General features: G+C 38.3%; 1 protein-coding gene across 1 annotated transcript; it reads left to right on the forward strand.

Moving 5' to 3' along the window:
- Positions 1-5,613: 5,613 nt before the first annotated feature.
- On the forward strand, positions 5,614-22,278 carry LOC128943673 (synaptonemal complex protein 1-like; the record flags this gene model as incomplete). The annotated part of the gene is made up of 18 exons (XM_054286550.1): positions 5,614-5,663; positions 5,829-5,902; positions 7,257-7,315; positions 7,705-7,774; positions 8,342-8,415; positions 8,828-8,936; positions 9,457-9,509; positions 14,015-14,173; positions 15,022-15,084; positions 15,751-15,813; positions 16,668-16,784; positions 17,368-17,478; positions 18,144-18,236; positions 19,150-19,224; positions 19,660-19,719; positions 20,937-21,083; positions 21,394-21,480; positions 21,566-22,278. Coding segments are annotated over 18 exons (1,608 nt in total), but the record flags the coding sequence as incomplete, so codon positions are not given.
- Positions 22,279-22,909: the final 631 nt, after the last annotated feature.

Consider the following 22,909-nt stretch of genomic DNA (forward strand, 5'->3'; position numbering starts at 1 on the left):
GCCCTTCGCGCCCGCCCTCAGCGGCTGTCGGGAGCTGGGGCCGCCCCACCCGCCCTTTTATCGGAGCCATGGAGAAGGAAAACCGCTTTAAATTGTTTATGCCGCCGCGCCTGAGCGCTGGGCAGGTGTCTGCGGGCAGATCCCAGGTGAGCGCTCGGCCGCGGGGCCGCTGAGGGCGGCCCATACCACACCTTCCCCCCCCACGGCTGCCCCTTCGGGCTGTGCTGCTCTGGAGGCCGCGGCTGAGGAGGGGACAGGGGGAAAGCGCAGAGGCCCTTCCCGGGGACACGGGGACAGTGCTGGGCCCGGGGAGTGCCCCGGCAGGGCCCCGAGCTGGAGCACACACACACACACCTGCCCCTTGCTCCCAAAGAGCCCCGAGCTGGAGCACACACACACCTGCCCCTTGCCCCGGGCTGGAGCACACACACACACCTGCCCCTGTATGGGCCGGGACGGCTCCATTGCTGGACTCATTTCTGTGTGTATCCCTACAGTGGCACGTGCACAGACATATTTGGTTTGAATTTCAAAGACCTTTGTTGTTGTTTTCTATCAAAACTGAAGGGAATCATCTTCTCAAGCATCCACTCTGTGTTGTAAGTCCGTGTTTGATGTGGGTAATTCAGCCCAGAGAGCGAGCAGGGCTCTGTCGCTGGCCGGGGTCTGTGTACAAATCACCAATGGGACGGGATTGCTGAGGAACTGCCTTGAGCTGTTTTATTTTCCAGCATCAGTCTCATTACATGGTTATGACAGTGGGAAGATGCCAGCAGCTCACATCCCAGGCAGCTGACCAAGAACTTAATGTTACAACTTACTTTAAAAGTTTTTTTGACCAGTCACACAAATCAAAAGCACATTGACAGTAGTTCAGTCCAAGCACTATAAGCACACGTACCTTTGGTTAAAACAATGCTTGCTTATTTTGAATACAATACTTGCTTTTAAGCCTTAAAGCAAAATGCACATAGCTCCATTATTAACCTTAAAACTTCCTAATATCTCGCTAGATAAACTTTTCTGTAACTTAGGGAGTTATTCTAGCCAAACGTTAATACACAGACCATTGTTCTATTTGTCCTTACTTTTCTACTTTTTACATTATTTTTCTGCTGACCTATCTCATGGCTACTGCTTGGCTCTAATCCCAGTTCTGCTGTCTCTGAGGCTGCCTTTTGCAGCTTTCTGAAACCACTCTGATTTTATGGATTCCCACAGGCCCCACTCAGATGCTCGCACTGGCATTGGTGTCTTGGTCTCACTAGATCAGGTGTGCAGTGAAAATGTCCTGTCCCCACACTGAGTAATGGGAATTCCACAAGTTATTTTTTCATGTCGAAGCTCCTTATGAAATATGTTGAGATTCAAATGGGATATTCTGACAGCAGATGAGTTAGCTGTTTACAGGATGAACTTCTGTGACTTCAAAACCTTGTAAAAGGGTATTCTCATGCTGACACATAATCAGATATGGTTTTGAAGTGCCCTTGGAAGTAAAGCAAAAAAGACATATCAACTACTGAAAAGTCTTCAAAAAAGTAATTTGTCTCCCTGAGTCCTTTGCCATGCAGCAGTGCCCAGACAGGCAGGAGCTGCTGAGTTCCCTGCATTGAAAGCTCCCCTTTGGCCACAGTCTATAAATCAAACTGCAGGACACCAACAGTTTGATCAACCACTGGGAAGTAAGAAGTGAGTTCCAAAGCCATTACCAATACCTTGGGCTTTGAAAATTGTAGGCAGCTGTTTTATTAATGATAAATTCTATTTTCATATCATCTGTAGGGATCTTTTTCCCTTGGATTTTACAATTCATTTTTTACAAATCTACCCATAAGGAACTAATTTTTTAATTTGTGCAGGGTTTTAATAGATGTTCAGATGATGACTTTAAGCTGCCATTGGATGTGTGGAGCCGTGGCGAAATCACTGCTTCAGGTACAACTGGAATGTTTGCCATGCACCTTCTTTAGATTTTTATATATTGTCAAATTTTAATTTTCATGAGTAGTCTCACAGTTCCATATCTGTAACTGTTAAATACAGTTTCACTGTTACTTGTTTTAGAAATACATTGATCAAAATCTCTTCATGTTTCAGATACAATTTCACAGCAAGTGAAACTTTGCTCTGAAGTAGATGAAGAGGTGAGTTAAGTATCAACTCTGCCCATCTAATTCCTTGGGGTCTTTTGAATTTGTTCCCAAACAGTGCCTAAAGCATTATTCAGTAGATATTTCAGGCCTAAAGGGAGTAGTCAAAAGGGAATAATGTTTTCTGTCTCCTGTTTAAAGCTGAATAACTTAGAGGAGATATTTGTGATTTAGTGAACATGCCTGGAAACAAATCTTTAAAAATTAGGGTGATTGCAATATTGTTGTTGTTTTTTTCTTTGTTTGAAGTGCCTGCGAAGTCTATGAGCTTTATTTAGAGTAAGATTTAAACACTTAAGTATCCTTGTGGAACTGGTTCTGAATATTCTGTTGAGGGCCAGAAGGGTTGAAGTCAGAGTATTCTTTGGAAAACTGAAGTAGATGATCCCAATTGCCTTGTCTGGCTTTATTTTATCTGTAAAACAATGAATTTAGTGGTTTCCTCAAGCACTGGATTCTTCTCACAGTGTCTTTACCAGCAGATCTCTGCTTTAGCACAATTCACTACAACTCATTTTTTTTGCAATAGCTTCTGTACTTTGCAGCTACAAAACACTGTTTGCTACCACAAAATAAAACACATTTCTTGTGCTCTCTCTGCTGATTTTCATATCCCTGACAACTTTTTAGACTCTTTTAATCCTAAGCTATTAAAGTACCATCAGGACTGTAACAAAAGTGTGATGCAGCCAAAACAAGGATGGTGTTTGGGGCTGTTGTAAGTGAACCAAAGGGCCCTTAGGGCTCGTGTGTTGCTCTCCCTGCCTCGACCACTGGCCCAGCACTGCTTGTAGGACACTTTCAAGGTGTTCTAAGGGCACAAGGGTGGTGGTTTTCCTTCCTGCTCTGTGTGTGAGCAGAGAACTGCTGGGACACTTGGATATTTATAAATCCCTGGGTCCAGATGGGGTCCATGCCAGGGTGATGAGGGAGCTGGCAGATGAGCTTGCCAAGCCTCTCTCCATCCTTTATCAGGAGTTGTGGCTCCGTGGTGAGGTTCCAGATGATTGGACACTGGCCAGTGTGACACCCATGTACAAAAAAGGTAGGAAGGAGGATCCTGGTAATTCCAGGCCAGTCAGCCTGGCCTCAGTAGCAGGTGAGATAATGGAGCAGTTCATACTGAGTGCTATCACACAGCACTCACAGCATGGCCAGGCTATCAGACCCAGCCAGCAGGGCTTTACCAAGGGTGGGTCATGTCTGACGAACCCGGGCTCCTTCTGTGAGCAGGTGACTGCCTGGTACATGCAGGAAAGGCTGTGGGTGTTGTGTATCTGGGCTCCAGCAAGGCCTTTGGCACTGTCTCCCACAGCACACTCCTGGAGAAGCTGCAGCCATGGCTGGGACAGGAGCACTCTGTGCTGGGCTCAGAACTGGCTGCATGGCCGGGCCAGAGAGTGATGGTGAATGGTGCTGCATCCAGCTGAAGCCAGGCAGCCAGGCACCAGGGGTGTCCCTCAGGGCTCTGTATGCTGGGACCAGTTCTGTTTAATATTTTTGTAGACCACATGGATGAGGGCATCAAGTCCTTGATCAGTAAATTTGCAGAGGACACTAAGCTGGGAGCTTGTGTTGATCTATTGGAAGGAAGGAGAGCTCTGCAGAGAGACTTAGATCGGTTGGATGGATGGGCAGAGTCCAGCAGCATGAAGTTCAATAAGTCCAAGTGCTGAGTTCCACATTTTGGCCACAAAAATCCCCTACAACGTTCCAACCTGGGGACAGTGTGGCTGGACAGTGCTCAGGCAGAAAGGGCCCTGGGGGTGCTGGTGAATATGAGCCAGCAGTGTGCCCTGGTGGCCAAGAAGGCCAATGGCATCCTGGCCCGGATCAGGAATGGTGTGGCAGCAGGAGCAGTGAGGTCATTCTGCCCCTGTACTCGGCACTGCTGAGGCTGCACCTTGAGTGCTGTGTCCAGTTCTGGGCCCTCAGTTTAGGAAGGACATTGAGATGCTGGAGCACATCCAGTGGAGGTCAACAAGGCTGGTGAGGGGTTTGGAACACAAGCCCTGTGAGGAATGTTGGAAGGAACTGGGTATGTTCAGCCTGGAGAAGAGGAGGCTTAGGGGTGACCTTATTGCTCTCTACAGCTTCTTGCAGGGAGGTTGGAGCCAGGTGGGGTCGGTCTCTTCCACAGGGCAGCACTGACAGAACCAGAGGACACAGTCTCAAGCTACATCAGGGAAGGGATAGGTTGGATATTAGGAAAAAGATTTTCACCAAAAGAATAATAAAGCGCCGGAATCCTCTTCCCAGGGAGGTGGTAGAATCACCATCTCTGGATGTGTTTAAAAAAAGCCTGGACATGGCACTTGGTGCTGTAGTTGAAGTGTCAGGGCATAGGTTGGACTCGATGATCTGAGAGGTCTCTTCACACCTTATTATTCTGTGATTCTGTGATTCTGTGTGTGTCCATGGCAATATCACAGGTACTCTTGGGCAAAGTCTCTGAAGCTGCTTTTACTTAACTCAGCAGTGTCTGCCAGAAGGAGAGGACAGAAATGGTGGGAAGAACCTACTAGAAGGAATTCTGGCTTCACTGATAATTCTAGCAAAACTTTTATTGATTTTGGTGGACTGAAGTTATCCATGTCTTTAGGCCCATCTATTTGGTGATGTCTGAAGGGGGTTTGGGATATTTCATTGTATTTGTTTCTCCTGTGTGCTCTGTAATGCCTTTTGATACATACATAGAGGATGCACAAAGATTTAAACTTGGACTCCTGATCATATCTAAGCTTATATCACCATCTGTGGAAAAATATTACTCTTGTGATGTTTCTAGGAGAGAAATATGTTATCTACAACAATATTAATTAGATATTATATACTATAAATTGGATAGTATTTGAGATTAAATTGTGGAACCTGTTTTAATAGAATCCAGAAACAACGAATGAATTGTTCTCAAAACTCTACAAAGAGGCTGAGAAGATCAAGCAGTGGAAACTGACTGTGGAAACTGAACTAAACCAGAAAGAAAGAAAACTCCAAGAGAATAGAAAGATTATTGAAGCACAGAGTAAAGCCATTCAAGAACTGCAGGCCAGTATTGTATAATGTACATTGAATAGATGAAGTTCAGTGTTTCCTGATTCAGTATGACACTATTATTGATACAATTAAATATTAAAGACTGTTGCAGCTTGATTTGTGCCTTGAGAAAGTGATTATTTTGAGAAGTTGCAGGCACCTGTCCTGTGTGAGTGTGTGTATGAAGAATAAACCTGTAAGTGTCTCATTTGCTGGTAAATTATTGTTCATTAATTACTGTATCTTTCATGAAAAAGATGACTCAGCATGTAATACCAGATAAAACAGACTTCTGTCTACTGATGCCCTAAATGACTTTTTCATGAGGGATTTGAGAAATCAAAGTGCATTTCTAATACATTTTTCAATAACAGTGTCTTTTTGCATTTGTTCCCCATGAAATCAGTTTGAAAATGGAAAACTCCATTTGAAACTGGAAGATGAGATATGTGAAAATAAAGATCTCTTGAAAGAGTAAGTAATAGAACCAAGGATATATTTTTGTGGTGGAAATAATCCGTTTTCACATGGGCAGTTTTATGTAGCTGTTAAATATTGAAGGTCATTTCCATTGTTACTCCTTAGGTGTACAAAGTACTGTGCACTCCTGTGCAAACATGATATTTTTCCTTCCTTTAGAGCTGCTGCTTCGAGGCATCTGTGTAATCTGCTCAAGGAAACCTACACTCGTTTCACAGAGAAGACCAGCAAATGTAAATGCTTTTTTAGTTTTTATTTATCAGAGTAAATGTGCTTCTAGCTTGCTCTGAATTCACAAACAGAAGCAAGAAGAAGAAATTTCTCGTGCTGTTCAGAGAAGTTCTCCAGTTGAGATCGACTGGATGTGGCTCTCAGAATGAGAAGTGAATTTTAAGTGGCTCACAAAATTGGAAGTGAAGCCCCAGGTCTAACAGACTTTTGGTTTGTAATGCTAAATGCAGAAGGCTTTTGAAGGCAGTGAAATTGTTTGCTGCAAGGTTGCCAGCCTGGGAGCTCTTTGGTGCCCAAACAGTGCTCCAGGTTTGAGGCAGTGCCCACAGCCCCGACTGGCACTGGCAGCCACTGCAGAGCAGGGCAAGGCTCCCCAAGGCTGCTCAGCCCATTGAAGCTTTGCAGTCCCAGCCACACACTGGGAATATATTCAGACATAAGAAGTGACACTTCATGCCTGTTTTTAGGCAGTAGAATCTACTCTAAATTCCCAGCACTCTGGAACAGATTTCCAGAGCTGACATTTCCTGTTTTCAGCCATCACACATTTGTGGGGAAAAAAGGTCTGAACCCCAAGGTATAATGAGTAACTGGAATTCTTCTCATGAAACTGAACAAGCCAAGACAGTTGGATAACCTAATGAAGTTTAAATTCTTGAGGTTTTAAAACATGTTCTTGATTGGGAATTTTACTTTATATGCAATTTAGAATTTTACTAACTTGATCGTGGAGACTTAAGAAGTGTCTGTTTCTTTTTTGTCTTAATTCTAGAAACACTAGAATAGTTGGAATACACTTAATTCTAGAAACACAGTGCATAGATGTACTGTTCTTTTTTGATACCTGTTTCTGTTACTGTTCTCTTTTTAATTGTTTTCTATCAATTACAAAGGGGAAAGAAAAGAAGGAAAATATGGACATGGAGTGTTGCAATTTTATGACAGATCTGTGGTTATAGGTATCTGCTGATAGGAAGAAATTCAGTGCTAAACCCTAGATTACAATTTATAAATACTAACAGTTTTGATACATTATTATTCAACAGCATTAATACTATAATAGTTAATATGGTCACATAAGCTGATCCAAAATTACACTTTTCACAGAAAAAAATATCTTGGGAAGGAAATTTAAAAGCTGAGCTTGCTCAGTGTTTCAATGAAATACATATTTTCCCTAGATTCTAAATTTTTTTGGATTGTAACTTTTGGCACCATGTTTCATAATGACTTATTTAATAACAATGGAGCTGATAATTCCTTTTTTAATTCATTATGCTGATTAAGTATTATGACTTGGGCAGCTGGCATTCTTGTTCAAAAGAAAAACTTTCTCATATGTTCTTGCTTTGATAGATGAACAGGAAAAGGAAGCAACAATACAATTGTATGAGGAACTTCACAGCAACGTAGAAGTAAGTGACCAAGCTTGATGAAAGGAATGTGAGTTCTGTGAGCTGAGCTGAGTTCCATGTTTATGTTGGGATACTGTTTGTGTCCATCATGTGTGGGTATCATGTCATGTGTGATGCAGGAAGTTGTGTTTTCAATCCCTTTTCAAGAATTATTTTTGTGTTATATCAAACACGTTCAATGGAGAAGGTGCAGCAGTGTGTGGGATGTAGATCCCTGTGATCTGGGTGATGTGTGCTTAGTGCTGGGTCACTGCCACAACTTCTGGCTTCTTTTTGGGCTCTGTTTCACCTCCCTGCTGGTTCCTCAGAATGGTTGAGGTGGGCAGCAGCCCCTGGAGAAGTTCCAGGGTTTCCAATATTGAACTTCAAGTATTAAATTTTGTTTTTAGAGAATGACAGTGGCATTTGAAGAGCTTCGTGTGCAAGCAGAGAACGACAGACTGGAAATGAGTTTCAAATGTGAGAATTCTGTTTATTGAGTTTATGCAGCTGGCTCAGTTTTGTACTTCATAGCTTGTGTTACACATGCAGTGTCAGGGCAGGCAGATGTGAAGTGCTGGAATGGTGAGCAGCTCACACTGAGACACTGGGACCCTTCTTTTATTCCTGCTGCCTTTGGTCACTGCCTGGCCCCTTCTGTTGCTGTTCCACTGGGCCAAATCTGAAACTTTATTTTTCAAACAGTCACTCAAAATTGAAGTTTTGTCTGTGAGGTACAGTCTAGAGATCAATATTTATTTCACATAGTTTGTTTATTTAAATGAGAATCCACTAGTGTATAGCTACAGAAACTTTAGCTAAATGCTCTCTCTCTGTATGTATAGCCTGCTATGTTCCTGTTTCATTTTCACATGGTCTTTTCTGTTTGTATTTTGATTATAAAATCAAACATTGCCTCAAGAATTACTCTTGGGAAACAAATGCTAGAACTGTAGAATTCCAAGCAATCTTAAAGTGGAAGTTGTATTGAACTTGGAGTATATCTCAGCTAGAATGTTAACTATGGATGTTACTGTATCTCCAAAGTAAAAGAAGAAGCAGAAAAAGTGGACAAGTTTGAGAAAGAATGCAGACTGGAAGTCAGCCAAAAGGAAAAGCAGGTTTGCTCATTTTACCATCTAAGATGTAGAGCTTTATTTGTGCCTAAAGGGGCAATGCAAGAGCCAAGAAGTGTTTCTGGGTATTAGTAAAAAAGACAAAATAATGTCTGAAGCTGCATTTAAGTCAAATCTGCTAAGTTTAATGATGTTTCAGTACCTTTAGTCTACTGGAATTGATGGTTTGATTTTGAATTGGAGAACTTTTTTGTTTAGAGTAATGTGACTTGATCAATATTTGGCTAAGATTGTATCTAGCCAAATATTATCTATCTATCTATCTATCTATCTATCTATCTATCTAATCTAACTTGAATGACAGCAAAATGTCTGCTTATCATAGCTGGGGTACAAATGAAAATTATTATCTGTCCCTTTTCCAGACTTCATGATGATATTTCTTGCATTTTTCTAGATTTCAGCTCTTACCATACAGAGAGATGAAAAAGATGATGTCATAAAAGACATCAAGGCTCAGCTGCAGATGTCACAAAATAAGATTGCTGACTTAATGGAAGCAAAATGTAAGAGTTCTGCCTGCTGTGTTTAAATGTAATTGTTTACAGAATTTCAATGTAGTTGTTTATGATTGTTTATTTATTATATGTAATTGTTTATTAGAAGCATAGGAAACAGGGCCATGATAGTCTTATTCTGTTGCTGGTTGGCAGCAGAATTTTGGGGCCTTGAAGGCCTTATTTTTGTTTGGAACAGGAGCTGCTCATGTGGGAGCAGGACTGGCAGGGCAGTTTTTAGGGTGAGTCAAGCAGTGAGAGCTTTTGAAAATTGCAAGGGGAAAATATGTTGCTTCAGTTTTGCAAATTTAAAGTCAGGCAGATGTCACTGAGGAAACTTACTTTTCAGAACTTACTTTTCAATATTTTAAGCCATCTATACTCAAATTTTATCTATCATTTTATAGTAGATGATGTCAGTACCATTGGTCTTTGTTACATTCTTTAAATGTATGTAATTTTCCATTTTTAGCAGCATTTTTTAGTAAATATCCTATTTTTAACAATATAAACTTTTTTTTTTGTTTAGTACATAATGAAGAAATGTTAAAGGAATCCCAGGGCAGTAAAGAACATTTGAGGGCAGAGCTGGAAGAGGCTAAAATTTCATTGCAAAAGGCAGAGGTACCCCTTACTTATAGCTCTATAATAGAAATAGACTAGATGAGCATTTGCATAAATAATTATGGATACTTTAGACACGAAACAGCTGTAGCTGTTTGTTGGAAAACATATTTAGAAATGATACCATGTCTTGAAGGTTACTCAAAAGAACTTGGAAACTGAATTCCAGACTACAGTGAAAACATTAATTCAGGTTACTGGAGAAAAGGAAGAGCAGGAGGAAGAATGTAAAAAAATGAAGGCTTTGCTTGCAGCACTGACAGAGGAGTTTGAGACTTCTGTTGCCAATTTGAAAAGCTTGCTGCAAGAAGAGCAAAATAGGTAAATTAATGAGTTGAAATTCCAAGAGTGATCTTACAGGTTGCAGTCTATGACAAAACCAAGAACAATTGGAAATGAAGCTGAAATTTGGAGGGTTTTTTCACACAGTGGTCTAAATGCAGAGAATTTAATGTAATTTTTTTTGTTTGTGATAGTTGATACTGTATAAAAAGTAAATTTTTGCCCCCTTCAACTTGCATAATTCTGTCTTTAAAAAATACAGATTTCTGTAGATATATATTTGTTTACTTTTATGTCTACTGTTCTGAGGTTGTAAAACTGTAATTTGATGTGTGTTGCAGGCAGATAAATTATCTGCCTGTTAAAAGTTAAATGTTCTTAAAGTGCTTGTGGTAAGACGTTGTCTTATTGTCCTGTAAGTTTCAAATCCAGTGCTTTGTACTCTACATTTGGGATTTTTCATTTACCATTTCCTTAGATTAAAGAAATCTGAAGATGATTCAAAGCTGCTTACCTTGGAGCTCCAGAATAAATCTGCTGAACTGGGTAAGGCTTGTAGAAAGGCAGAAAATGAGCTGGGCAGTAATAAAAATGTTTTCTGCTTTTTTCTGAAAATGTACTGTCTCTAGTAGTTGGGAAATGATTTTACAGTACCTGTACCTGTCAGGAATGCCTGGATTTATTTTTACTCAGCTGATCCCTTTTCTTTGGGGGTCATTGGTGCTGGCAGCAGCCAAAGGGCAGTGCTGTGCACAGCTCCAATAGTCAGACCATTCATGCATGAATTCCTCTGGAGGTAATTTTGGTTTGCAGCTCAGAGCAGCAGCACTGCAGGTGCCAGGAGTGACTTGTGCAGCAGAGATAAAACCTCCCATGGAGGTTTCTGTGACCCTCCCCATGCTGGAAGTGCAATGATGCTGGCAGGGGTTGTTTTTAAATATCATCAATTTGATATCCTGTGGTTTCTAGGGATGTGCTCCTTAGTCCCCAGAGTAAGAGCTCTGCCTTGCTGTTGAGAACTTGTAAAAAATACCAGAATTGTGACTGTGCACACAGAAACCATCTGGAAGTTATTAACAGCTGGTTTCCTTTCTCAGCATATCCATCTGATACCTTCAGCAGTTCAGATTTTTTCTGGAACAATGCAGGTGCAGCAATACTTGGAGAATACTCCAGTCTTACAGTCCATGGTTTATTTGAAGCTATAATTGTGGAAAACATCATAGGCTCTAAATTTTATTTAAGATAAATATTTAGCTTCTCTTCAGATATAGATTTGCTAATGTCTGAATCATCTTTTCAAGTCTACATTTAGATTAAGTCATAAATTAGCTTTTCATTTCCTTAAATTAATCCAACAAGTTTTGAGAACTGGGTATTGCAAAAGGGTAAATGTTTTATACTGCCTGCTAATAATGAAAAATTATTCCTGTTCCATTCATTTTACATTCCATGTGCTGTAGAAGAGATGACTAAAGTAAAATGTGATAAAGAAGTGCAACTTGAAGAGCTGTCAGAAACTCTGGTAAATGTTCATTTTATTAATCTCATGGCATTTGCTCTTCATATGAAATTCCTCTTGCTTTGTAAGTATCTTAAATGCCATAAATAAACACCATCTAGTCTACCTTAACATTTCTACTAAACTTTCTCACACACAATTTCAGTGTTTTCTTTGAAGAACTTCTTTATTGCCTCTGTTTTTCTTGTCTCCCATGCTTTTGGTTTTTCTTGTCTCTTGTGCTTTTGGTTTTCCTTCTCAAGGTTTTTGGTTATTTCTTCTTTGTTCATGCCCATTCAAATGCCACTCCCTCTGGATATAAAGTTTTCCCATTTTTTCTTCCTTCCAGGAAGGTAATTAGCTCTGGCCTCTGTGAACCCTGCTGTGCTGTGACACAGGCCCATTTTCTGTCACAGAAGTCAAAGCTATATGAAATACACTCTTAACAGAAGTTTATTTTCATTATGATTTTATATTTACAAGCCTAACAAGAATCCATATCAACTCAAGTTAAGATAGTGTGAAATCAGGTGTGCATTTTACTGTGTCTGCTTGTTGTTATAATCTGTGCATTGAGTGTTCTGAACTGAGTTTCACTCATTTTCTAAAATGGGCAAATTGGAGGACTTTGATTGAAGAAGAATCTTGAGGCTACTGTAGAAAATATGCAGAGAGAGAAAAATGTGGAGAGAGAAATGAAAATGCTCTCCAAATGAGAGAGGTCTGAAGCAGGGCAACAGTAACATGTTTTTAGAAATACTGAAGTTGCACATATTGAACTTGTATACAAGTTTATACATAAGAAACAGCACCCAGAGCAGGGTCCCACCCGAATTTTGCAGCCCAGGTAATGAAACTCACAGCAGGGGACAGACATGAACAGCACTGGTGTCACAGTTCACTTTGTCACACCACTTCCAGATCCCAGCAGAGATTGGAAAGATGCAATCTGGATAATCCATGGCATGGATGTTGTTGGGTTCTTCTGAAAGCCTTGTGCTCTTAGTTCATGTCTGATAACCTCCAGCAGTTGGAGTTTGCACATGGGAACTCAAAACTCTTCCTTTTCATTTTGCAGAAAGAATTCCATGGTTTGAAAGCACAGCTGACATGTACAGCTGAGAAGGAACAAGATTACTTAAAGCAGCTTGTGACTCTGAAAACAGATCTTGAACAAGAGGCGTATGACCATTTTGAAAATAGAATGTTTCATTAGTTTTGGTGTAATATAGAAGTTGCTTTAATCCACAGTGAAATGAACTGTGATTGTTTTCTAATGGAAGTTTTGAACCACATATATGACATTATTTATATACTTACATTTCTAAATTCCACTTTCTCTATTTATATGTATTCTATGGCATATGTAGTTGTTCCATATCTCTCTGACTTATTTAACAAGAAGAGAAAGTTTCTGAATTCATTGTTAATCTTGCTTTAAAATACATAATCTTCACTAACCATTATATTTATATAAAAGTTGACTCTGATTTTCTTTCCTTCTTCTGTCACCTTTTTACATCTCTCTGACTCTGCTGCAAAGCTTATATTTGTAGATAATTCCTGGACTTCTTTCAGCATGGAATAACACTTGATAATGGGTATGTTTAATTTAAAATGAGATTTCAAAATGCATCCTCTTATTCCTCTTGGCCATTTGTTTTAAATTAGGTTAAAGAATGAACAGCTAACAGTGTATCTCAGTAAGCTTTCACTAGAGAAAGAACAAACAGCACAAGAGAAAAATGCTGTGGCTGCAGAACTCAAGAAACTGCAAGAACAACAAGAGGCAAGTTGTAAACTTCCAGCTTTCTTGAAAGGACAATACTCAGTTTGACAAATGACTCAGTTTTGCAAATTAGATGATGAGCTGCAACATGACTTGGGTCTGTAGAGTACCTGAGCTATTTTTTGTGTTTGAATTGGAAAGGAAGTGTATTTACACTTGTGAACAAGGCAGGTCTGTGTGCTTTGGATGGCTTTGAATTTTTTAGGAAGTCACTTTGAATTTTATTTCTTTGCTGACACATGGGTCTTTATTTAGGATAGTAAGAAAAAAGAAGACAATACAAAGCAGTTAGTTGAAAATCTAGAAGAGGCAAATAGCCAGCTAAGGCAAGTAAAAGCAAATATTATTAACTGATATTGTTAAAGGAAGTAGACTCAAATAGTTAGTTGTGTTCAAATGCTGCTTTCTGGGATTTTTTGTTTAATGTTTTTCTAGATTATCTAGGTAAACAGAAACTATTCAGAATTGCTGTTGGCCAAGTAGAAATTTTCTCAGATTAGAAATACCAATTGCTGCAGGAACAATGTTTGCCATCATTTTGTATTCCATAGTAAGAGCTGTCTTGTTTTGCTTTAGACATCTCAGGTGTGAAGGAAATTCAAATGGAAGTTGAAGGTTATGGATGAAATGTGACAAGGCAAAACTGGATCAGAGTTACTCTCTGTATCCCCAGTTCAATAGGCAGCTCCCATGTTTCACAGCTGCATTGCAATAGTGCAGGTCAGGATGTATTTTCCTGGGGTTCCTGGAACATCTTCTCCTACTTAAAAGAAGCATGGACAGTTCACATATTGACTTACTGGGCCTGTTGCTGCATTTTAAGAACATTTTCATTGAGCAGCTTATGAAGTTCCCATCAACATTAGCAGCTCTTTTTAGAAAATAAAATATGGGTTTATTAGAAGTACTGAAAACAAGTTAAAGGCAATATGTAAATATTTACTAATGTTTGTTAATTTGGTACTTAGAAATGAACTGGAGTCTTTGAAGGAGAAAATGGCAAAGACAGGTGAAGAGATGAAAAGCACACTGGATGAAAGAGAAGAAAATGTATGTCCTGTGTCATGAAAATATCTTACAGAACCTGCAGGGCAGCATTCAATGTAAAATCTTTGTTGGGATTTTTTCTGCAGAGCTCTGCCTGGGGGATGTGATCTCTGCCAGAGGTTTCTTCTTTCCCAGCTGCTGCCAGCTGTGCCCTTGCGTGTCCCCATGTGAGACCTGGTATTTCAAAAGACAAGCACAGTCACTGGGATGTTCACTCTTTGCTGGAAGTTTAATATTAAAGATTTATTTGTTTTCAGGCAAACAGAGAACCTGCTTTTCTGGTTTTTATATACCCACTCAGTGATGGATGGGCTCTGGATTAGATTTTTATATGTACTGTGAGTTTTAGCTTAAATAGATTCAAACATTTTTACTTTCTTTCTATTGGTTCAAAGCAACCTGGGGTTTTTAACATTAGAATGGATTTCAAAATTTCATTGTAAAAGCCTAATATTTACAATTTTAATTTCAGGTTAAGAGAACTGAAAATGAAATTTCAAGAAAGGAAAAGCCATTGAAGATTGTAGAAAATAATTGGGAAAATTCATTTTTTCATGGATGTAGGGAACTTCATACAAGTGCATTTTTTAAATTGTGAAAATGCTGGGGGTTTTTTTCTTCTTCTTTCTTAACTCCATAACCACTAAGGAACTGGTTCACTGCTGTTAATTAACATCTTGTGGTACTTTATGGCTAAAACTCTGATTATTCTGACATGGCAGCTGGTGTTTCAGTCCCATTGGAACAAACCAGACTGGTGCAAGGGCAGATTTGAGAACATTTACAGGAATTGCTCACATAGGGAGTCATTTGTTGAACTTACTAATTCATGTCTGAAATATCTCTTTCAGATGAATAATCTGAAGAAACAGGTGGAAAATAAAACCAAATGCATGGAAGAGTTGCAACAGGAGGTGTGTAGAGATTTTAAATGTCACAAATACATAAACACATTATACTTTGGGTTGCCTTTTCAGCAGGTTTGTGTCTGCTGTGATGTCTTTAGATACACCTATGTAATTTAAAAATTCTCCTTTTTTATCCTAACCCTGAGCAAACTAGGGAGTCAGCTTTGGAATCACTTGATTTGTTAAATGAGCCTTAATTTGAAAAAAAGCAATTACAAAAATAATATCTTTAATAAACTTCTACTCTTTTTCATTTAATGCATAGTGTTTTTTATGTACTTGTATGAGTATCTCAGTTATCACTAGTAGAAAAGAATTCTGCACTAGCACAAATTGTATAAACTTCACTGTAAAAATAAATAACTTGTATTTTTGGTCATGACATCTTCACACCTTCTGTCAGCAGCATCTTAGTTTTAATTCCCATTCTGCTCCTCATTTGTTATTCCCTGCTGCTGCTCAGGAGGAGCCTTTCCTAAGGTCATGAAGAAACAGTAATTATCACAGAAATTAGCTGAACATTCATTTGTTTGAAGAATTGTTCTGGAACCTGAGTTGCACAACAGAGAGTTATTTGCCTGATGAAAGCTGGAATTTCTTGATGCAGTTAAACCATGACATAATTCTATGAACTTATTAAGATACAGTGCTTGTTTTGTTTTATTTCAACAGAATAAGGTGCTGAAAAAGAAAATTACTGCAGAAAGCAAGAAAAGCAACACTTATGAAGGGAAGGTAGGTTTAAATAACATCATGTAGAAGATGAGGTGAGTGTTTTAAGTCCCAGTGTAAGTAATTATAATACTTGTTAAATACATTCTGAGCTGGTTTATGGATCTGGGATACAGACTTTGCAGGAATGAGCTCATAGTTTTTAGAAGATGCTTCCATTTTAATCATTGGGCACTGACTATTGGACATTTAAGAGATGGATTCAAATTGCAATTAATGATGTTTCTTATCTGTTCCTTACTTTTTTTTTCTTTTGTTGATAGTGGACTGAACAGGGTTCAGCAACCTCATTGTAACAGAAAAGCATTTAAAAGACATATATATACACATATATATATATATATTACTCTTTTTAGTCTGTTCCTTAAATGTGTTCTGCAGTGGCAATCCCTCTGATGGGAATATTGTGTCCAGCTTTGGGTACTGCACTTGAAGAAAAGTGGAGTTTTTTGAGGATATTCATATGATAAACTTAAAAGGAAAAACTGTAATCAAAATGCACAGCTGGGAGGAAAATGTACCATAAAACCTGTGAAAATCTGATACAGATTTACAAGAGAGAAGAAACAAACATCTGTGTTTATTTTTTCCTGAGGCATTCAAAGCATTTAGGGTGACTGCTTAGGGCAGTCTTCCCCATTGTGCTGTTGCCATTGTTCCTTTGAGTATTTTCTAACTCACTTCAAGCCAAAGTTCAACTCTTTATTAAAAAAAAAAAACCTGAACTTTTAAATAGGAAACACTTGAATCATACCTGAAAAGTAACAGTGTTTGTGCTCAAAAATAAGAGGTAAGAAAAAATCATCAACATAGTAATTACTAAACAAATAACAGCAGCAATTCTGCATTCTCCAAAGGTGAATAAATTGCAGTTAGAGATGGAAAATATGAACAAGCAACATAAGGAAGAAGTTGACATCTATAAAAAAGACATAGAAACAAGAAAAGTAAATGAAAATAAACTTCGTGAAGAGGTGAGAGGTGTTAATTTTTACTGCAATTTATTTTTTTTAATTTAAAATGTTTTTATGAAGATTTATTGGCCAGAGTCCTTGCTCATATTTCAGTCTTATTAACATAAATGGAACTTGTTGTGAATCCCTGTGAACAAAGCTTTAGTACATTAGGTGCTTAGGTTGAAGTATTTGAATATGTCTTTGAAAATGAGAACTCAATTAAAAATTCTTTCTTTCAAGATATAGTTCAAAGAAATTCCACCCTTGGTATAAAGTCAGCCCAGTTAAATTAGATTATAACTTCTCCCACATTAGTATTTTTCTGCCCACACATTTTTTGATGGCAATGCTAAGAAATGTTAGGGCGGAGTGCTTGAAATGGCCTTTTGGTTTGCAGTGAGCTTGCCTGCCATGGCTGTACCTTTGATCTTGCCCATGTAAACAATCTGCAGAAAAGATGAGGCATTTGAAAGGGATCTTAAAAGCAAATAAAGGCCAAGTGGGACTGCAAACTTTGTACCCACAGGGGGAAGAAGAAATTAAGATTTTTTAAAAAATATATTGTTATGTTGATGAATGAAATGCAATTTATTACTGACAGGTAGAAAAGATGAGGTTGCTTTGTGATGAAACTGCAATGATACAGAGAGAAACTGATGCCAGATGTCAGCACAAGATAACTGAGATGATGGCACTGATGGAAAAGCACAAGGTCAGAGATTTTCCTGCTTGCTGTGGTTTGCAATGTGTGATACCATGTCAATACCATGTTTATAACTTGTGACACCACGTTAATGACCTTTCAAAAGCAGAAACAGGCCTGAGTCTCAGAAAAGGAAGCTGAACACATGCTGGACTTTGCATCATCTAAAATCAAATTCATTTGAAGATTTTGAAAAGATTCCTATGGGCAGATAATTCCAGTCATCTAAACTTCTGGGATTTCTAGATTTTTTTTCAATTCAGGCTTCCTTTGATACCATCTGAATGCAATATTTTTCAGTATCAGTTTGGCCTCTTTCTCAGAGGTTACCTAGTGACTGTCAGCAGTTTAGCCTGACACATTTTAGTTTACCTTTCTATTCCTCATTTTGCAATATCTTTAGCAGATACAGTAATAAAGATGGCACAGCTGGCTCTTAGTGCTGAGCACATATTGCTGCACAGAAATAAAGCACTCTCTGCCAGTCCACAAAATAATACTTGAATTGAGCATTTTCTGTTTTACAGTTTGTGCAGAAGCATCAATGAATCTTTTCTTTCTGAATCCTAAGAGCCTGGTTTGAAAAAATGATGTTTTAAGACTGGATAACTCCATAATTGTAACATTTAGTCACATGTTTTGAGTTTGTTGTTGGTTTGGTTTTTTTACCACAGAATGAATATGATAAATTGGTTGAAGAAAAAGATGCAGAGTTAAAAGTATACAAAATGAAACAGCAAAAGCAGATATCATCAGAAAGGGCACTGGTAAGGAGCACTTTGCAATGGTCAATAATTCAGTGAAGGGGCTGATGTCCTTGTGGAGTGGTTTTATACTGGCTAAGTGCCAGGCGCACACAAAAAAGCATTCACTCATTTTTCTCTGCTGTAGTTGAGCAGTGGAGGGGAAAGAAAAATTCAGGGACTGAGTTGAGATAAAGATTAGGAGAAAAACACTTTGAGGGTAAAGCAGATTCGAACTTAAATAGTATCAAAAATTATTATTAATAGAATTAAAAGTGAGTAATGAGAATTAAAATAAACCTTTAAAACACTTTTTTTCCCAATCCCTGCCTCTTGCCCACCCACAGCACAGAGAGACAAAAGATGTGATCTTCAGTCAGTGTGTGACTTCTAAAGATCTTTTTTCAGTTTGCTTCGAGAGTTTCTTTTCCTGCTGTGCTCTGGGGTCTTTCCCACCAGAGACAGTTCTCTGGGAACTTTTCCAGTGTGGTTTGAATTTTTACCAGTAGCAGTCCCACCCAACCTGCTGCACCAGATCTTATTCTGGGCACTAAAAACTCCAAATGTTTCTAAAAAGAAATTGGAGTAGCAGTGTGCTTGTGTCTGCTCCTCCAGCTAGTGGGTCATGTTCTGACTCCCCACTTTGAATAGGAAACTTATGTTTTAAATATTTAGATTGTGCCCTCTCACTCCTGTTCTCCCAAGGGTTTTAAGCTATTACCTTGAACACTTCTGATCAAATACCTGTTTCTAACAGTGCTTCAGTCTTTTTTAAACAAGCTAAAGCAAAGCTTCAAGTATAGGGCTGAAAAGCAAATAGAATTATCTTGTGTACCTAATGAGTGTCCCTGTTAATTAGTCCCTGTCTCACTTGGGACTGTTTTCCTTTTTCTGGGCTGTGCATAGTTAACCCTGTCCTTTATTTAATGGTTTGTAGGAAAATGAGCTGTCGTGTTTGAAAAAGGAACTGTCCTCCCTTAAGGAACAACTGAAAGCAGAAATGGAAGAAAAGGTGGAGTTTTTTATTCACTGAGCAGTGGGGGTGAGAGGTGTGGCCTGGGCTTGTGCTGTGGGAAGAGCTGGATTAGAAATGAAACTGAACAGAAAAATAGTGACTTTGGAATGCTGGGGTTGTGCTAAATCTGGTCATCTATTTGTGTGAACTTTGTAACAGTCTGTGATTATAGATTATATATAAATAAACAACAAAACAAAACTCTCCTTTATTTTTGGTAATTTTAACTGGCTAAAGCAAAAAAGTTCCCTAAACTGCTGGGGTTTTTTCAGTGACTTTTGAATGCTGGGGTTGTACTACATCTGGTCATATTTTTGTGTGAACTTTGTAGCAGTCTGTGATTATAGACTGTGCTCTGTCATTACACCAAGAACATTTTTAACAACTGAAATCAAATAAATATTTCCTTGCTGTCACATAACTCTTTTGTAGGAGAATCTCGTAAAAGAGCACTCTGGCAGTATGATTTCTGAAAGTGAAAAGAAACACAAGGTAACTTGAACTTTTTAATTGCTTTTAGAATTTGGGAGTGTTGATATGTGTAGAATCAATTGAAATGCCATGACAATTTATTTGCATTCAACAAAAGACATTGGAATGCTTTTGACTTCAAACTTTTTAAATTATAGAAAATACAAACTTATGTTCCTGGTACTCCTAAACCTTGTTTAGATCTATACAGTGAATCTATTAATGTAAAAAATAAAAAGTCTCCAAATTATATTCCTAAAATTAAAAAAATAAAAGTAAAAATAAAAAAAATGTGTTCTTCAGAACAGGAAGCCCCTTGGGCAGTCCAACATTGAAGTTTTGTAACTCCTAACAGTGAATTTTTCTTGTTGCATTTTTCTGCCTGTATTTCTTACTTCTCTTTCGATGATTTTTTTTTTCCCATGGGATAAGAAGGGATTTTAAAGGGTCACACCATTCCATGGAGATATTAGACAGCAGTTTCTGGGAGGGCTCCCAGTGTGTAATTTTTCTTGCTCAGTTGTTGATATTTTATGTCTCTAGAATTGTTTTACATAGTCTTAAAAGTGTCCATTTGTAAAGGCACTTTTCCTCTATAGAAGAGAAAAAAGCTGATATAGCTGTAAAAATGGTCAAAGTATCAAAGTAGTCCTGACTGCAGAACTCACCCTTCTTCCTGTAAGGAGTTCACTTGTGGTTTTCACATTGGAACAATGGAATCCAGCACCATTTTGATGTTATCTGTCAAAAAAAAGGTTGCACTGGACCATTCAATGCTTCTCAGTTTAACTTCTAATGAAAAAACTATTTTAAGTAACACCAATCTTGATATAGCTATCAGTCTTTCTCTGGAAGCCTTTTCCTGCAGTTTTGTTTGTTCCCATTTTCTTTGATGTTTGATAGAGTCCAATGGAGTGGCTACAGTTCAGAATAACCTAAATTTCTGCAGATAAGCATGGAGAACTTAAATACAATGTGCCATGAAACTCAGCTCTTCCATAGCTTCCCCTTCATTCTCCTCATTTGGCAACAAAAATAGTATAAAAAATGATATTTATACCCCACCCCACTTTGTTTGGGTCTTTGCTCCATGTTTGGATGGAAAGATCAGAGTTCCACCATTTCTCTCAGGTGAATTCTTGGACACTCAGACTGTAAACTGGGTCCTGAGTTTGGCTTTAGATTCCATACTTACCCCATAAAATATAATCTAAAAAGAAAAACATTTTCTTTCCCAGACATGTGTTATAAAGACTCCTCCAAGGGATAAAATGCAGAGTGGAAGAAGCACAAACCTGCCTGCAGAGCAGAGCAGCAGGAAAAAGCAGAAAGTGCTTGTGCAGCTGGACACTCAGTCAGACAGCTCTGAGCACACTGACCTCCTGGTAAGAGTCAGAGAACAAATCATGTGCTGAGCAGCTCTTTGTGCTCACTGCTGGGGCTGAGAATGGAAATAAAGAGTTTGGGCTTCCACATTCAAGCCAATATTTATGTATATTTTTAATTTATTGGTTCTTTCTGGAACTGTAGTTGTATGTACATAATTAACATTCTTTTTATGGAACTGTTAAGCCTCATAATGACATCTTAACTTTTTTTTTCATAGTTTAATATCCTTAGGGGGAAAGAAAAAGTATTTTTAATATAGTGTGACTAAGTAACTTTCAATTTAACTTTTAACTTTTAATTTAATAGAGCATAGTCTCAGAAGAAGAAATGTTTAAAAATTTGTACAAAGATTATCCACAAGCTTCACAATTACATTCCACAGCACCAAAAAAGGTATGTTAGCCTTTCCTAAGATTAAACCAAGCAGTTAATCAGATTGTTTACAGAAACGAAAAGATGGCTTTATTTTCCTTCCTAGAGCCCAGCTCCATGCAGCGTGAAATCTCCAGGCTCTGCTCTGAAACTCAAAACCATGAGGAGAATGCGCGAGGCGGGCTGGACTGCACTCTCCAAAATGGACAGGAAAAGGAAAATTATAGATGCTGTAAAGCTCTTTGCTTAAAATGCAGAAATATCCAGTGCCCTGGCATTGCTTGCAGGGCTGTTTTTCTCTCAGAGTTAGTGCTTTGTTGCATTTTTCTGTCATACTCAGTGTGTTTAATACTATGTTCATTCCTTTACACAAATAAACTTTAGAGATCCATAACTGCAACCCCTGCAGAGCTTTTTCCACCTTTCCTCCCTTGTGCTTCAAAATGTTGGGAAAAAAATTGGCCAGTTTTAAATTTGGAAATAAATAGAACTACATAGAAAGTTGTTTCAAAGCTGTTTCTAGCATTAGAAATTCTAGTTTTAAATAACTTCTGTTCTTTTACATTTACTCTGTTTCTCTTAACACATAAATACTTAGTGGAGAAAATGTAGCTGTTAAATGAATGTTCTTTTACTGAAGTCCTCTTGCTTTTTCCTGCATTTTAATGGCTGTTCGACCAGTCTTTTAGATTGTTTTATTTTCAGTATGTTAAAATGGTTTTGAAACTTCTACAATTTCAGTAGAATTACTTGTATTTAAAAAGATTTCAGCTTCATAAGGAGTAAAATATGCATGTTACAAGATTGTGAAGACAATGTGAAGATGCCATTAAATTGTTTATCTGAAATATAAAGTGTGGGACTATTTGTTGTTGCTTTACATATTTGAACACAGACAGAAATCACCCACCGGGCCTTCCTAGGGACCAGCACAAGTACAAGGATAGTTTAGAACATCTATTTCTGTATTAATCCTTGATTAATCTTGGTTTCACAACAATGACAAACCCTACTTCAGAGCCTAGACATAACAAGAAAACTACAAGTACATCTTAAAATATCATGAAAAATCAAAAATCCCAAATGCAGCTGAAGTGGGAAGCAAAACATATTTGTTTTATTATTTTTGTGTAGTCTTAGGGATAGGCCAGTAGTTTGGGTTCCTTATGTTGAGCTGTTGAGCAGTGATGTAAATGAGATTTATTATTGTATGTAGCTAACAAATATTGTGCAAAGACCTGGAAGAATATGCTGTGCTTTCTTCATGAGCACCTGAAAGTGAAAAATGAGAAGTTTGTACTGCCCGCTTCTAGACTCAAACAGTAACTAATCAATTAGAGCCTTGGTATTTTTTAGGGACATGAATCCATGGTATATCACATAATTCTCCTGATCCTGTGAGTGTGTCCTGTGAGGTGCTGTGTCAATCACCTGAAAAAGTACAAAAATA

Source organism: Melozone crissalis, unplaced genomic scaffold (assembly GCF_028551555.1).
Source record: "Melozone crissalis strain CALT ecotype California unplaced genomic scaffold, PUWL_Pcris_2 ptg000053l_1, whole genome shotgun sequence".
NCBI lineage: Eukaryota > Metazoa > Chordata > Aves > Passeriformes > Passerellidae > Melozone > Melozone crissalis.